Below are 16,228 nucleotides of genomic sequence, written 5' to 3'. Positions count from 1 at the left end.
GTGACCACTTTCACTTTCTTCCTGTATAAGCTGAGTTTTTCCATGTGATAGAAGCCAAAGATTTTTTTTTTTCCTATCCAGCTAGACAGGCTATAATGTTTTTGTCAAAGGCCTAGCCACTTTACTGTGTTCCTTTACTGTGAGCTGTGCTAAGCACTGTAAGGATTTTGGTAGATTGTACAACTGTGGGGCCTTCTTCCTTAGTATCAGATTTCCTGAAGGGTAGGTGCCTTTTTCTGCCCTCGATCTGGTTACTTCCCAGTGCATCTGGGTAGTCTGAACTTATATCAAACTGCCTTCATGCCTCCCTGCTGGCAGATTTGCATTTTTCTCCAAGAGGCTAGTTGTTGGAGACCAAATCCCTTACCTCGGAGAACAGGAGAGCTCTCTGTTTTCCTGAAATCCTCTATGTTGGGTCTTGCAGAGAGATGAACTGGTCTCTGTAGGTCAGTGCTACTCAAAGTGGTTGTCCGTGGACCGGTGCTGGTCTGTGATACATCGGCTGCCGGTCTGTGCGCACATTGGAAAAAAAATTTGCTGGTCCCCCACATCAGATAGCTTGAGAAGTACTGCTCTAGGTCATTTGCCCGTCATATATTTTGCCAATAGTCCTGTCCCTCTTTCAGCTAACCAGGATGCCTTCTTTCTAAGTTTCTGTTCCAGTCTTAAGCCTTAAAGAGAAAAACCTGGTGCAGTCTGGACCCCAGAAGGGTCCTCAAGCTATACGTAGATTAGAAATCTTCAGGGAAATAGTCTTCTATTCATTGTCTTGGTGGGTTAAAGGAAAGACCTCCAGGCATCAAAATATGTCTTGAACAAAAGATCAAGTCTGGTATCCAGGAGGCTTAGGAGGCCACGGGAATTCCCTGTCAGGTTAGTTTTAGAGCCTGCTCCAGTGGAGCCCTAGACACTTCCTGACCCAGAGAGAGGAGACATTAAGTGAACAGGATTTGCACTGCTCTTTTTCACTAGGTATTGCTGATGCAGCTCTACTACGCAGGAGTGGAGCAGAACTTTGTAAGAAGCATCCCCTTCCAGGGCAGTGGATAAATGAGTCATAGGTCCTTTTTACCGTTCTGACTTCCTCTGGGCCTTCAGCTCCCTCTTCTAATTCAGCCTTGGATCTCATTCTCTTTTCCTAGAGTGTTTCTCTTAGCAGAGGTTACTGTCATGTTGTCGCAAACCAAACCACAGATAAGCAAATAATATTGCTGTTTACTGGCTAATTTGGTTTCCATGGCTTGATCACAGCAGTGCATATTCCTGTTCTAGTGATTTTTCTAAGACCAGGCTTTCATAACTGACTTGCCTTCTTAGCAAGGTAAGTGAGGTGGTCTTAACCGCTGTCTTTCAGGTCAGAAAGAAATGGGGGAAACAGCCTGACTTGGTGCCTATCTTGACTGAATGAGGAGGGGGAAGCCAGAATTTGTACTGTTGGTCACAGACAGCAGACTGGCCATTAAGGATGAATATAATTTACCTTTGAATAGGAAGGAAAATAAACATGTTTTTAAAAATAGGGGACAAGTTCTATGACTTCTTGTATGTACAGTATGAGTTTATATAGTACTGTTGGATGTTGACTCTATCTTTAGAAAGGTTATTCATAGCCACTGAATTTATTATTGGAGGCATATCTCTAGCGTAAAGTGTATTGCAATTTTACTTTTAAAATTTACTCTAAAGAAAAATAGTTCTGGTTTTAAAATAAGTTTTTCTTATCTTAAAGGTAAAGATTCTAAATCAGAAGGAGTCAGCACATCTCCAGTATCTTTGGTACCAGAGGAGAAAGTCTCTTTTGGTTTATATGCACTCTCAGTTTCTTCACTTACAGTGGCAAGAATAAGGAAAGTTTACAACAAATTGGATAGTAAAGCTATTGCCAAACAGGTATGTTAGAAAACACATGGTATTAACTTCAAAATTTTGCGAGGTTAAAAATGGTCTCAGACTTATAATTCTACATATTTTCACTGTTAATTTTTGTTTTTAATTCTGTCTGACATTTGGGCTCTACACTGCTGTTATAGCAATCACCTAGGCCCAGGTTCACAAAGGTATTTAGGCTCCTAATTTCCATTGAAATCTGTGGAAGTTAAGTGTCTAAATACCTTTGTGGATCTGGGTCCTACTTACTAAAAATGTTCTCTAACTTCATTTTTCTCTTGGGTAAGTTTTTTAAACTGGACTGAACCATTTTATGGGATGATGATGATCTTAGATGATCCTCTCCATTAGAATTACTAATGACTGTTTTATTCCTTTTTTTCCCTTTGTTGCAGATGCTCATTGTAATTCCCAATGAAAATATTTAGGGCCATAATGTAGAATAACAAAGTTGATAGTAATGGAAGTAAATATTACTAATGGCCCGATTTTCTGAATGTGCAAATGTGTGGTGTTCCACTAACCACTATGTGCATAAATGTTTGAAGATTCTAAGTTAATGTCATAGGGGCAACTGAAATTTGACTAATTTCCTTTACTTGGAGCAAGATAATGTCTCTAATTTTTACTCTGATTTGTAAAACTAATAGTCGGTCTAACAAATGATGTTCTTAGCTAATTTAATTTTTTTAACCTGTCACTGAATTGATTACTTATGGGACCACCATTTCTAAGTGTTGTAATTTGTTGCATAGAAATAGGGTCAGTGGAAATCCTAGGTCTTGTCCAACTTCTGTGATAAGTTATCTCAGTGGCCCCTTTGGGTTATTTGAAAGTTAATTTTATTTTTAAACCTTATCCATTCTTTACCATGAAGGAGAGAGAAATTGTCACATCTGTCACAGTTCAGGGTAGCTGCACCTGTATTTCCCCTCAGTAATCCAGGAAGGGCACCCACTCTTAGAGTCCCAGGTCCTCAGCTGTTGCCTTTCTTGGAAGGAGACCTGTGTGTCTCTCTCTTCTGATGGTAACGTTTCCAGGCTGCACAGTTCCCTGGCTTCACAGCAAAAGACCATCTAATTAAACAGGCCTGCTTGCTTCTCCTTTCAGGGATGGTACACAGTATAATAGACATCAGTTATAAAGTATCACCCAGCACTTCCTATACAAACATATTTATTCTGAAGGTATAAACAGTACAGAGAACTTATTAAGAACAATAAAAGAACCTACATACTTGCTAATAAGTTTACCAGAGATTCACCACCTCCCCCCCGCCACCCCAAAGGAGTCTGTTTCGTTTCACAAGTTCAGAACAGTCTCAGCTGAGAACTAGCACACACGAAAAGTTAGTAGTCCAATCTTTACCTGCTGCTGGAAACTCCAGATCAAACACCCCTGAACTGTATAATCAGTAAACAACAGGTTTTTTTGTCCCTCAGGGCATGGCTTCCAAAGAGTGGATTTTGAAGTAGATCAGTTGCATTCCCCTCATTCCTAAATATTTCCTAGGAAATCCAGTTCTCACACTGTCCCCAAAAATCCTTTAAAATACCTGATATCTCCCAGAGATTGCATTAATCCTTCCTACTCCTAAAGAAGTTCTATACAATCCCACAATAGTATGCAAACATTTGCATTTTCAATACAGTGGGCCCTCAAAGGTATTAAACATGATTCAAAAAGGTTTAACTTAATTCCACAAGGTTTGCCCAAATGTTGCAGGATACTGTCGTAGAGGCACAACATCATTTTCAACAACAGCAAAAATCTTCTGACTCAATCACTCTTTCATGGTATTTTATTCAGCTGGCTGTTTCTTCTCATGAGAATGCCACACCAGTGAAGCTACTGCACAACTCAGCAGGACATCTGAATGGACCTGCACGCACCATTGGTGCAGCTCTGATAGGATATTTGGGTGAGATATTTTGATGTTAATGTGTATTTACTGCATTAAATATTTTTGATTTACAGTATATAAGAACAAAGGTCTAGAAAGTGGATATGATTAAGTATCCATCAAATAAAGATTGTCTACATTATTTTATTGTATTAATACATGTCATTTATTTTATTAATGTGTTTTCTTTGTTTAATTTCTGCCATTAAAAAATATAAACATCACAATGACTTTGCACAATACCTATGCTTTCATTAAGCCAATTAAATAACTTAAACACAATTCTTCCTCTTCCTTTTTATGGGCTTAATAGAACTCATCTACTTTATTTTTGTTTTAATGAAACTGATAGTAAAATATGTCTGTCTTGTAATTTTTATGATTCCTGTACAAAAAGTGAGGTAGGTTTTAATTATTATATTTTTACCACCTTATGCATAGGAGTAAGAACATTTGTCCCAAAGCCTGTTGCCACTACATTACAATACATTGGTGGAGCTGCTGCTATTCTGGGTTTGGTAGCCATGGCATCAGATGTAGAAGGACTATATGCAGCTGTGAAGGCCTTGGTGTGTGTCGTAAAGAGCAACCCATTAGCCAGCAAAGAAATGGAAAGAATCAAAGGTTATCAGGTACTTAAAAAGTTAGACGTAGCAGAGCAGGTAGCTTGAATTTCCATGTAACTTGGCACTTTTACATTTCAATGCACCTAAAAATTGCTTTTTATTTATTATATTTAGTATCAATAGCTGTTTTAATCTTACTACCAGTTGAATAATATAAATAAGGTCTTGGACTTCATTGGGACATCCTTAAATTCCATCATGCTAAGAGCTTAATTGCCAAGGGTTTGCAGCACTCCCCCTTTATTGTCTACAAATGTGGCTTCAATCTATGGGGAACCCCTACCAGGGATCTGTTCACCTCCCAAATAAACAGTAAGTGCAACATACACTGTTCCAGAAGAGCTCTGGGTCACCACTCACAGGGTGATGCTCTACTTCTCCATGGTCAGATCATCTGAACTATTCCTTTCCTCCTTTTCCGCTCCTGATTCAAGTTTTGTGCATGATTCAGTAGGACCAGACAGTTTTAGTACCTGAATCTCCTACACACGTCATCTTAGGCACCAATCGTCATTTTTACGTTTCCCGATCTACTGACTCAGGGGAGTAGCAAGATATCAGGCATCCCAACCCATGGCTACTACATCTGAGCTTGGTTTTTGGATGGGGATTGTCCTTAGAGCAATCATGTTCTTGAGCTGTACAGATTATCATTTCTAATGGAAGGATTCCACTAGGAATTGCTACCTAGCCAAGTGCAAGCATTTCTCTATCTGGGTGCACTTTTCCAGAAACCTCTTCTCATTCTGGACTTCATTTTTGTTTTAATGAAACTGATAGTAAAATATGTCTGTCTTGTAATTTTTATGATTCCTGTACAAAAAGCAAGGTAGGTTTTAATTAATTTATTTTTACCACGTTATGCTAAGGAGTAAGAACATTTGTCATCCTTGAAGACAGGTTTGTTTGTCAGTTCCTTATGGGTCCCCTTGGCAGCAATCAGAGCATACCATGTGCCTTCATAGGGCTGTTAGATTTTTGCATACCCTCTGAATAGCAGACTCTGAAAAGGCCTAATTAGTAAATTTTGGCCTATAAAAAAGCCTACTTCTTAATAAGACTTGAACCTTGTTCTCTCAGTACTACTAATCCTCCTTTTGAACCATTAGCCTCTTGCTCCGTGTCTCTCCTATCCATGAAGGTCACATTCCTTATAGCCATCACCTCAATCAGGAGGGTTGGTGAGCTTAGGGTACTGATGATGGATTCTCCTTACACTGTATTCCATAAGGACAAGGTTTCATTATGTTTACACCCTAAATTCACCCCCAGAGTCATCTGAGTTTCACCTGAACCAGACTATCTCCTTACCTGTGTTCTTCCCAAAACCTCACACATGCTCATAAGAAAGGAGGCTCCATTCCTTCGATGTTGGATAAGCCTTAGCCTTTTACCTGCAGAGAACAAAAACAATCAGGAAGTCCCATAGACTATTTGTTGACAAAGCAGAAAGGGTCACGGGTCAGGCTATATCCTCTTAAAGAATTTTGAAATTTTCTTGGACTGAATTTTGCTCTGTCAGCTGTCTAGTCTTCCTCTCCTTTTTGGGATAAGAGCTCATTCCACAAAAAGGCAAGCAACACCTGTGGTATTGCTTCATAAGGTGCCTTTACTTGATATTTTTAAGGCAGCTACATGGAGCTCAGTTCACACGTTTGTGAAACACTATGTCTTTGTACAGGACTCCTCTACTAATGCATCTTTTGGAACAGCAATTCTTTGTTCAGCTCTGCCATCTACAATCTCGCACCCACCTCGTATTTGAGTACTGCTTGTCAACCACCCACAGTGGAATATGCATAGGGAAGAGCGCTTGAAGAAGAGCAAGTTGCTTGCCTTATAGTAACTGGAAGTTCTGGAGTACGAGATGGCAGCTTGTGCTAGGGCGTCATAATACTGTGTACCAGCCCATTTCAAAGTCATCATTGAAGTACTTGGGTGTTACTGAATTAGAAATAATTCCCAGATATTTTATTAAGGCATTCACCCTATCTTCAAATAATGATGTCCTGTTGTTCCTATAGAATCTATTTGATCACATAAGACCCTGCCAATACTTAGCCTCAATTGTTGAGTTGAGGGCTGAGTGTGAGTTTTCATTCAAGCTATCTTCTATTTTGATGGGTTTAAAAAAGACATTTAACATTATTTTAACACTTTTTTTAAGATGGCCTTTTCCCAAAAGGCTGCCCCAAGAGAAAAGACTGCTGTTTCAGTATTGTACTTTCTAGTTTGCTTTCAAATATTGTAACAGATCTTACACATTTAATACAATCCAGCTCAGTAGACCATTTCTGCTCACTGGGCACAACACCCAGAATATCAAGGTTTTAGAGCTACTGATTGCATAGTAATAATCAAATTTGCCATTATGTTTTTAAAAACTTCTGGATATAAATAGTCTCTATTGGTGTTCTGACCTACTGTTTTGCTGGGGATTAATAAAGAACCATAATTAATAGATACTTTTTTTAAAAATGGCAATCCTAGGAACACAGAAAAAGTATATGATCAGTGTTATGGGATTACTAGATTAGGGTCACTAAAAGTTAGAATTCAGGACTGTTCAGATTTTGGATATAAAGCACTTCTGTAATTTGCCTTTGAATCCCCTGTTATTCCCTTCAAGACTCAGACTTCAGATTTGAAAAGCCCTACTTGCTTTTGCCATTAAATGGCCTTTCACTTACCATATTAAACTAATGGTTTTGGAGACCTTTTGTCTGAGGTGGTACTGATTACAGCAGTGCAAATTCAGTGCAGCGCTAGATGTGTGCCCCAGCCAGTGATAAAGAATATTAGATCGTTTAGGTGCAGGGAAATATCCCTCCAGCTCAACATGCTTCCCTTTTTCCAGTTGATCCTAATTCCATCTTCCTTCTTTTTCATCACACCCTTCAAGCTTACAAAGTTAAAGGAAGTTTATTGCCTCTACATTTTATAAAAGCTCCCTTTTGTTAAAGTGGATTTACTGTGTCCACATTCCTCTGCTGGTTCCATTGTGCTTTGATAGGATTAATATTTTCTTTGTCTGCAAAATGTTTGTAATATGGATTATTGACAGGAACAATGACTTAAAAAGAATGTTCATGTGCTGCTAATTTTTTTTTCCAGTTACTGGCAATGTTGCTAAAGAAGAAGCGTTCCCTTCTGAACAGCCATATACTGCATTTGACCTTTTCCTTGGTGGGAACTGTGGATAGTGGGCATGAAACCTCCATTATTCCAAATTCAACTGCCTTCCAGGATCTGCTATGTGATTTTGAAGTACGTATAGCATCCCTCACAACTAGAAATGTTATTTGGACGGTTAATGATTCATATGCTAATATAATAGCTTGGCAGTAAATCACAACAGAGAAGGTGATTATTGTGAGAATATTATACTTTATACATAGTTCAGTACAGTGGACAAACTGTAGAGCGCCTCTGATCTACCACAGTGTAATTCTCATGGTAATCTTCCTGCTGCAATTGCTTCACTGCTAATAAAATTATTACTGGATACAAAAGGTGTACCTTTTCATTGTAGAAGAGGATGAGGTTTGCAGTTAGCAGTTGAACAGCAGTTTCTGCTAACCTGTATGTTTTACTGTGGTAAATATATTGAGAGACAAAAGATACTTTGAAAATAACAATGGGGTAAAATTCCAGTACAGCATATCCAAATCTGTGTGTCAGATCCCCATTAAACTTCCATATGCATGGCCTACAAAAAGAACCCTAAGCTTGCAGTTTTAAACCAATAAAAGTAAAGTAATTCAGAGTTAAATGCTGCTGTTCTTGTCCTTATCTTATGCTATTGTGTGAAGAATAGCAAAAGCATGTTACATAAGATGTTACACAAGGTGTGAATATAGCTGGACAGCTTGGTAATAGTGACCATAATATAATCAAATTTAATATTCCTGTGGCAGGAAAAACACCACAGCAGACCACTGTAGCATTTAATTTCAGAAAGGGGAACTACACAAAAATGAGGTGGATGGTTAAACAGAAATTAAAGGGTACAGTGCCAAAAGTGAAATCTCTGCAAGTTGCATGGAAACTTTTTAAAGACACCATAATAGAGGCTCAACTTAAATATATACCCCAAATTAAAAAACATAGTACAAGAACCAAAAAAGAATCACCATGCTAACAAAATAAAAGAAGCAGTGAGAGGCAAAAAGGCATCCTTTAAAAAGTGGAAGTTAAATCCTAGTGAAGAAAATAGAAAGGAGTATAAACACTGGCAAGTGAAGTATAAAAATACAATTAGGAAGGCCAAAAAAGAATTTGAGGAACAGTTAGCCAAAGACTCAAAAAGTAATGGCAATTTTTTTTAAGTACATTAGAAGCAGGAAGCCTGCTAAACGACCAGTGGGGCCACTGGACAATGGAGGTGCTAAAGGCGCACTCAAGGACGATAAGGCCATTGCGGAGAAACTAAATGAATTCTTTGCATCTGTGTGAGGATGTGAGGGGGATTTCCAAATCTGAGCCGTTCTTTTTAGATGACTGATCTGAGGAACTGTCCCAGATTGAGGTATCATTAGAGGAGATTTTGGAACAAATTGATAAATTAAACAGCATTAAGTCACCAGGACCAAATGGTATTCACAAGAGTTCTGAAGGAACTCAAATGTGAAATTGCAGAACTACTAACTGTAGTCTGTTACCTATCTTTTAAATCAACTTCTGTATTAGATGACTGGAAGATAGCTAATGCGACACCAATTTTTAAAAAGGATTCCAGAGGTGATCCCAGCAATTACAGACCTGTAAGCCTGACTTCAGTACCGGGCAAACTGGTTGAAACTATAATAAAGAACAATATTGACAGATGTATAGATGAACATACTTCGTTGAGGAAGAGTCAACATGGTTTTAGTAAAGGGAAATCATGCCTCACCAATCTCCTAGAATTTTTCCAAGGGGTTAACAAGCATGTGGACCAAGGGGATCCAGTGGATATAATATACTTAGATTTTCAGAATGCCTTTCACAAGGTCCCTCACCAAAGGCTCTTGTGCAAAGTAAGCTGCCACGGGATAAGAGGGAAGGTGCTCTTGTGGATTGGTAACTGGTTAAGACAGGAAACAAGGGGTAGGTATAAATGGTCAGTTTTCAAAATGGAGAGAGGTAAAGAGTGGTGTCCTCTAGGGGCCTGTTCTGGGACCAGTCCTATTCAACCTATTCATAAATGATCTGGAAAAACAGTGAGGTGGCAAAATTTACAGCTGATAGAAAATTACTAAAGATAGTTAAGACCCAGGCAGACTGCAAAGAGCTACAAGAGGATCTCTCAAAACTGGGTGACTGGGCAACAAAACAGCAGATGAAATTTAATGTTGATAAATGCAAAGTAATGCACATTAGAAAGCATAATCCCAGCTATACATATAAAATGATGGGGGTCTAAATAAGCTGTATCACTCAAGAAAGAGACCTTGGAGTCGTTGTAGATGGTTCCCTGAAAATATCCACTCTGTGTGCAATGGCAGTCAAAAAAGTGAACAGAATGCTGGGAACAATTAAGAAAGGGCTAGACAATAGGACAGAAAATATCATGTTGCCTCTATATAATCCATGGTATGCCCAAATCTTGAGTACTGTGTGCAGATGTGATCTCCCCATCTCAAAAAAGATGTATTGGAATTGGAAAAGGTTCAGAAAAGGGCAATAAAAATGATTAGGGGTATGGAAAGGTTTCAGTATGAGGAGAGATTAATAAGACTGGGAATTTTCAGCTTTGACAAGAGACGGCTAAGGGGACATATATGATTGAGATCTATAAAATTATGACTGGTGTAGAGAAAGTAGATAAGGAAGTGTTGTTTACTACTTTTCAGAACACAAGAACTAGTGGTTACCAAATGAAATTATTAGGCAGCAGGTTTAAAACAAATAAAAGGAAATTTTTCTTCACACAATGCCCAGTCAACCTATGGAACTCCTTGCCAGAGGATGTTGTGAAGGCCAAGACTATAACAGGGTTAAAAAAAAGAATTAGATAAATTCATGGAGGATAGATCCATCAATAGCTATTAGCCAGGATGGGCAGGAATGGTGCCCCAGCCTCTGTTTGCCAGAAGCTGGGAATGAGCAACAGGGTATAGATCACTTGATGATTATCTGTTCTGTTCATTCCCTCTGGGGCACCTGGCACTGGCCACTGTCAGGAGACAGGATACTGGGCTAGATGGACCTTTGGTCTGACCCAGTAGGGCTGTTCTTATGTTCTTAATACACAGAACTCTGATCACGCACTGTTAAGTTCTCTCAGCTTTTTACCTATGCAAAACACAAGCTGAGTAGACAATCTTATTTCTTGTAGTACTTTGCTATTTTTTTGAATTGAGAAGCCCTATTTTCAAATATTAATTCCCTAATAGGATATTCTGTTTTGCTCAAATCAGCTCTTAACATACGGAAGTGCCCAGTTTTCATCCCTTTGTGTCAATTTAGGTGTCTAAATACACATTTGGGGACGTGTGAAAATTGAGCCTATTTGTTCCTGTTGCATTTCTTTTAATTAACTTTCATGGAATTCTTACAGCTCTCTCATTAGTGCCAGTGACGTGCTTTGAAAATCCATCAGGCTGTATTATCATGGTTAAATGTATTAAGGTTATGAATAAGTAGCCAGGAAATGAAAAGTTGATCCTTTGACTTTAACGTTTCAGAGGTGATCCATAGAAAAGAAAAATGAGTGTGTGCCCATTTTTGCTTGTTTACAGCATGCTAATACACACAAGTATTGTGTGCCTGTTAATGTTGTTCTTTATATTATATCTAACCTAAATCCAAAAAAAGCAAAGATGTGAACAGATTGAACTATCCCCACTGCAGACCTTCACTTCTGAATCAGAGCTACAATCAAGTTGTTTGAAAATTTTTTGTCAAATTGCCTTTATTTTCCAGAAAACCAGTTAGCTTTTTTCAACATTGTATTGTTTTTTGAAAAAAGTATTTTTAACCAAAAAAAGTTTGTTCAAAAAAATTTTCAACAAACGTTATTCTGCTGATTCAGCAGTAGATGTCTTGAACAGATTAACATAGAGTAGGATCTTCAGCAGAGCAATGTCTTCTTTCACAAAGAATAAGATCATCAAAATAAAAAGTATTTTGTTGAAGATCCTGCTATTCAATGGTTTCACAGAGATAATATAATCAACAAAGTAACAGCTGTGGTGTCAAAGATCTTGGTGTCCACGAAACTGCTCAGTTTGGGTCATCTCTACTTTGTTTTTTATGAAAGACTCTTAGAGCAACTCGAGAACTAATAAGTTAATGATACTAAAGATATAAAAAATGGGAAACCTAATTAAGTGAGAGGGAGGTGGTTTACTTAGACTGTATACACCTTTGTTTTTGTTTTTAAACCCTGTTTAACTAGCGGTAAGAAGATAGTGTCTTTAAGATTCAACAACCCAACCACTTCATTTAGGATTGAGAAAGCATCGTCTGCTTTGGGTTCTCCAAGGGAGACCTCCAGCTAAACAGGGAAAAGAAGACTTTCTCTTCCCGATACTTCCAAAGTTTAAAAAAAAATGCAAAGGGCAAGAAAACCCATTTACTAAAAATGAAAAAAACTCTTTCAAACCTTTTTATAATATATTACAAGGATGCTAAAAGGGGCACGGCTCTTCATTGTTTTTTGTTCAGTGACAAACCAGACTTAGAATTTACAGCCTTAATGTTGAACTTACTTACTTTTGTTTGTCTTGCTGTTTCTATTGATTTAACTATTAATCTGCAGTAAAGAATAGAAATAATTACTTAAAACATTCTGTGGAAAATTTGGTACGACACTGAGAAGAGTTGTCAGTGAAGATATTGTTTAATCTTGACAGAGAAACTAAGCTAATTATTGCAAACAAATATAGCTTCATGTCAATTAAAAAGTATTTTAAAAGATATGTAGAGCCTGATTCTGATCACATTTGCACCAATGTAAATCCAGAGTAATTCCAGTGAAGATACATTAGACATAAAATGGGTGTAGTTGAAATCAGAATCAGGCTGACAAGCTTTTCACACAGCCTAGTTTTGCTATATTCTGATGTTGTTAAACTTAACTCCCATTTTACTATATGCTGAGAGAGAACTTTTGGTTCCCTGTATTCTTCTGTAGTCTTTTGTTCATCTGTTTGAACTTTATTTGGGACTGATGGCTATATAATTTATGGCTTTGAAATTAGCATTTGAACAGAGTGGACAGGATAATTATGATGTACAGCAAGGATTTTAATCCTCTGTTTGACTTTTTTTTTAAGCTGTAAGCTGAGGCTTGTCTATCTCTTGGTATATTAAATAGGATGTTAACTTTTTGTTTAACTTAAACAAGAAAATAGATTTGTGTACAAAATGTACCACTGTGCATTCTGTATTTCAGGTCTGGCTTCATGCACCATATGAGCTTCATCTTTCATTGTTTGAGCACTTCATTGAACTTCTCACAGAGTCCAGGTATTAGCTGACACTGGCTCATAATAAGGCCTACGGGATAACAAATTACACACATACACAGAAGATGTTTTCATTGTTTAAATCTTTTCTCTCTTTCAGTGAAGCCTCAAAGAACGCTAAATTAATGAGGGAATTCCAGCTAATCCCCAAACTGTTGCTGACTCTTCGAGATATGTCTTTGTCCCAGCCCACTATTGCTGCAATTAGTAATGTACTGAGCTTTTTGCTTCAGGGCTTCCCCAGCAGCAATGACCTGCTCAGGTAGCACAAACGTTTACTGATTTATTTTAAAGATGCTAGTGCTTTTGCAAGAAACCTGCTGATAGTAATTCTTCTAGGGTGACTAAAGTAAAGAGTTTATGTATGGAATAGTTCCAGTAGAAATGGCAGAACCAAACATAGAAAATAGTTTAAAGCCAGTACATCGACTTGTATCTTAAGTCTAAGTCAAAACAGGAATGACTGAATACTGATACTCGTTAAAATGTTTTCCAGTATGTAGGACAGTAATGGAGGAATACAAAGTTCTAAGTCCACAGTTACTATGAAAGATTATGAAACTTATTTAGATATTGTTAAGTCTGTGTGTCATTTCTACTTAAATTGGGGTGGTATTTCAGAACCCATAGAGTTGTTAAAAGAAAAGGAGTACTTGTGGCACCTTAGAGACTAACAAATTTATTAGAGCATAAGCTTTCGTGAGCTACAGCTCACTTCATCGGATGCATAGAGTTGTTGTTAATCCAGTTGTCGTTAAAATGTGGCATTTGCCACCGTTTATCACTCGTATCTGAGAGACTTACTTCTAGCTAATAGGTAACATTCGCTGATAAAAAGAAAAGCAGTACTTGTGGCACCTTAGAGACTAACAAATTTATTAGAGCATAAGCTTTCATGAGCTACAGCTCGCTTCTTCGGATGCATCGGAAAAAACAGAGGAGAGATTTATATACACACACAGAGAACATGAAACAATGGGTTTATCATACACACTGTAAGGAGAGTGCTCACTTAAGATAAGCCATCACCAGCAGCGGGGGGGGGGGGGGAGAAAAGGAGGAAAACCTTTCATGGTGACAAGCAAGGTAGGCTAATTCCAGCAGTTAACAAGAATATCTGAGGAACAGTGGGGGGTGGGGTGGGGGGGAGAAATAACATGGGGAAATAGTTTTACTTTGTGTAATGACTCATCCATTCCCAGTCTCTATTCAAGCCTAAGTTAATTGTATCCAGTTTGCAAATTAATTCCAATTCAGCAGTCTCTCCTTGGAGTCTGTTTTTGAAGCTTTTTTGTTGAAGGATAGCCACTCTTAGGTCTTTAATCGAGTGACCAGAGCGATTGAAGTGTTCTCCAACTGGTTTTTGAATGTTACAATTCTTGCAACAAAGCCCGTTGCCAACTCTGTCCACATATCTATTCAGGGGATACCATCATAGGGCCTAATCACATCAGCCACACTATCAGAGGCTTGTTCACCTGCGCATCTACCAATGTGATATATGCCATCATGTGCCAGCAATGCCCCTCTGCCATGTACATTGGCCAAACTGGACAGTCTCTACGTAAGAGAATGAATGGACACAAATCAGACGTCAAGAATTATAACATTCAAAAACCAGTTGGAGAACACTTCAATCTCTCTGGTCACTCGATCACAGACCTAAGAGTGGCTATACTTCAACAAAAAAGCTTCAAAAACAGACTCCAACGAGAGACTGCTGAATTGGAATTAATTTGCAAACTGGATACAATTAATTTAGGCTTGAATAGAGACTGGGAGTGGATGAGTCATTACACAAAGTAAAACTATTTCCCCATGGTATTTCTCCCCCCCCCCCCCCCCCCGCACTGTTCCACTGATATTCTTGTTAACTGCTGGAATTAGCCTACCTTGCTTGTGACCATGAAAGGTTTTCCTCCCCCCCCCCCCCCGCTGCTGGTGATGGCTTATCTTAAGTGATCACTCTCCTTACAGTTTTCAGAGTAGCAGCCGTGTTAGTCTGTATTCGCAAAAAGAAAAGGAGTACTTGTGGCACCTTAGAGACTAACAAATTTATTAGAGCATAAGCTTTCGTGAACTACAGCTCACTTCATCGGATGCATCCGATGAAGTGAGCTGTAGTTCACGAAAGCTTATGCTCTAATAAATTTGTTAGTCTCTAAGGTGCCACAAGTACTCCTTTTCTTTCTCCTTACAGTGTGTATGATAAACCCATTGTTTCATGTTCTCTGTGTGTGTATATAAATCTCTCCTCTGTTTCTGTTCCTACCATTCGTCATGGCCACTGGCTTTCCCTGTACTTCGGACAGCAGCCAGAACCTCAGTGGCATTTTCTAGAGCAGTGCTACAATTATGAGCTCCAGGGTAGATAGTGACTTTTTCCACAGTGACTTGTCATCAAAACAATAATAGAGAGACAAAATAAGATTTAAAAAAATTAAATGATGTGTATGTATAACTTTGCAAGAGTTAAGATAGGTAGGTACATCTTGGATTAGTTACAGTGAGATTATGCAATATCTTACTTTGACCCTTTCTTTAGGTGTCTTGTCACTGAGACAGTCTCTTCCCTCCAAGGAGCTGTCATTCTTCCCCCTTTCTGAGATCACATTTGTGTTGGACTATTTTTTATGCCTGTGGGGGGGAGATCATTCATTATCATATCATCCCTGCCAGTTAAGATTTCATTATCATTTTAAAGAGTAATGTTTGATAAGGTATACCATCTTGGGGAACATATTATAGTCTCTGAGTAATGATTGTCCCCTATACCTTCTAACATTCCTTTGGTCTGGATCTGGAGATATTTCCAACTTTCCTCTCTTAAAACCTAGCATTTTCAATATATTTTACCTAGCAAGTACATTAGCCATCTGAATGGGTCAAAGTGACTGCATTCTCGTTTGCATATCAGTTGACAAACAATGTTAGATTGAGGCAACTTTGCCTTTACAAGTGACGGGATTAACATTTTTGGTATACTTTCATCTCTCTAGTATTTTTATTCTATTAGATGTGAATTATGGACAGATTAAAGTCCATCTGTCACAGAAATACACATTGTAATTCTCTATCCATAAAGGTTTGGACAGGTTATCTCTTCCACTTTGCCTACATTTGCAGTCTGTGAGAAGTTTGTAGTTATGGAGGTAAACAATGAAGAAAAGCTTGAAACTGGTAAGTAGCTCCAGTGTTTGAGAAATAATCATCTGGGACACACTCTGTGTGCTTAAATGCTCTAAAATTGTTGTTGATGATGATGATTTCTACATTTTAATTCTACTATGCTGGCTCCAGCTTTGTATACTGGCTCCAGCTTAAAGTTTTAAATGTTTCATGCAAAGCAAGCAGTGCAA

General features: G+C 38.2%; 1 protein-coding gene across 7 annotated transcripts in view; it reads left to right on the top strand.

Annotated features, from left to right (window-relative positions):
* Positions 1–16,228, top strand: part of WDFY3 (WD repeat and FYVE domain containing 3) — a 290,091-nt gene that overhangs the window by 176,555 nt on the left and 97,308 nt on the right. For all 7 annotated transcript variants that reach the window (XM_043514073.1, XM_043514074.1, XM_043514078.1 and 4 more), the window contains 7 exons: positions 1,730–1,890; positions 3,697–3,808; positions 4,232–4,422; positions 7,531–7,683; positions 12,797–12,870; positions 12,970–13,131; positions 15,955–16,049. In XM_043514073.1, coding sequence (XP_043370008.1) covers positions 1,730–1,890; positions 3,697–3,808; positions 4,232–4,422; positions 7,531–7,683; positions 12,797–12,870; positions 12,970–13,131; positions 15,955–16,049 — 948 coding nt within the window. The remainder of the gene's footprint in view (positions 1–1,729; positions 1,891–3,696; positions 3,809–4,231; positions 4,423–7,530; positions 7,684–12,796; positions 12,871–12,969; positions 13,132–15,954; positions 16,050–16,228) is intronic.

Source organism: Dermochelys coriacea, chromosome 4 (genome assembly GCF_009764565.3).
Source record: "Dermochelys coriacea isolate rDerCor1 chromosome 4, rDerCor1.pri.v4, whole genome shotgun sequence".
In the NCBI taxonomy this organism is placed as follows: Eukaryota; Metazoa; Chordata; order Testudines; family Dermochelyidae; genus Dermochelys; species Dermochelys coriacea.
This window is presented reverse-complemented; position numbering and strand designations above follow the sequence as displayed.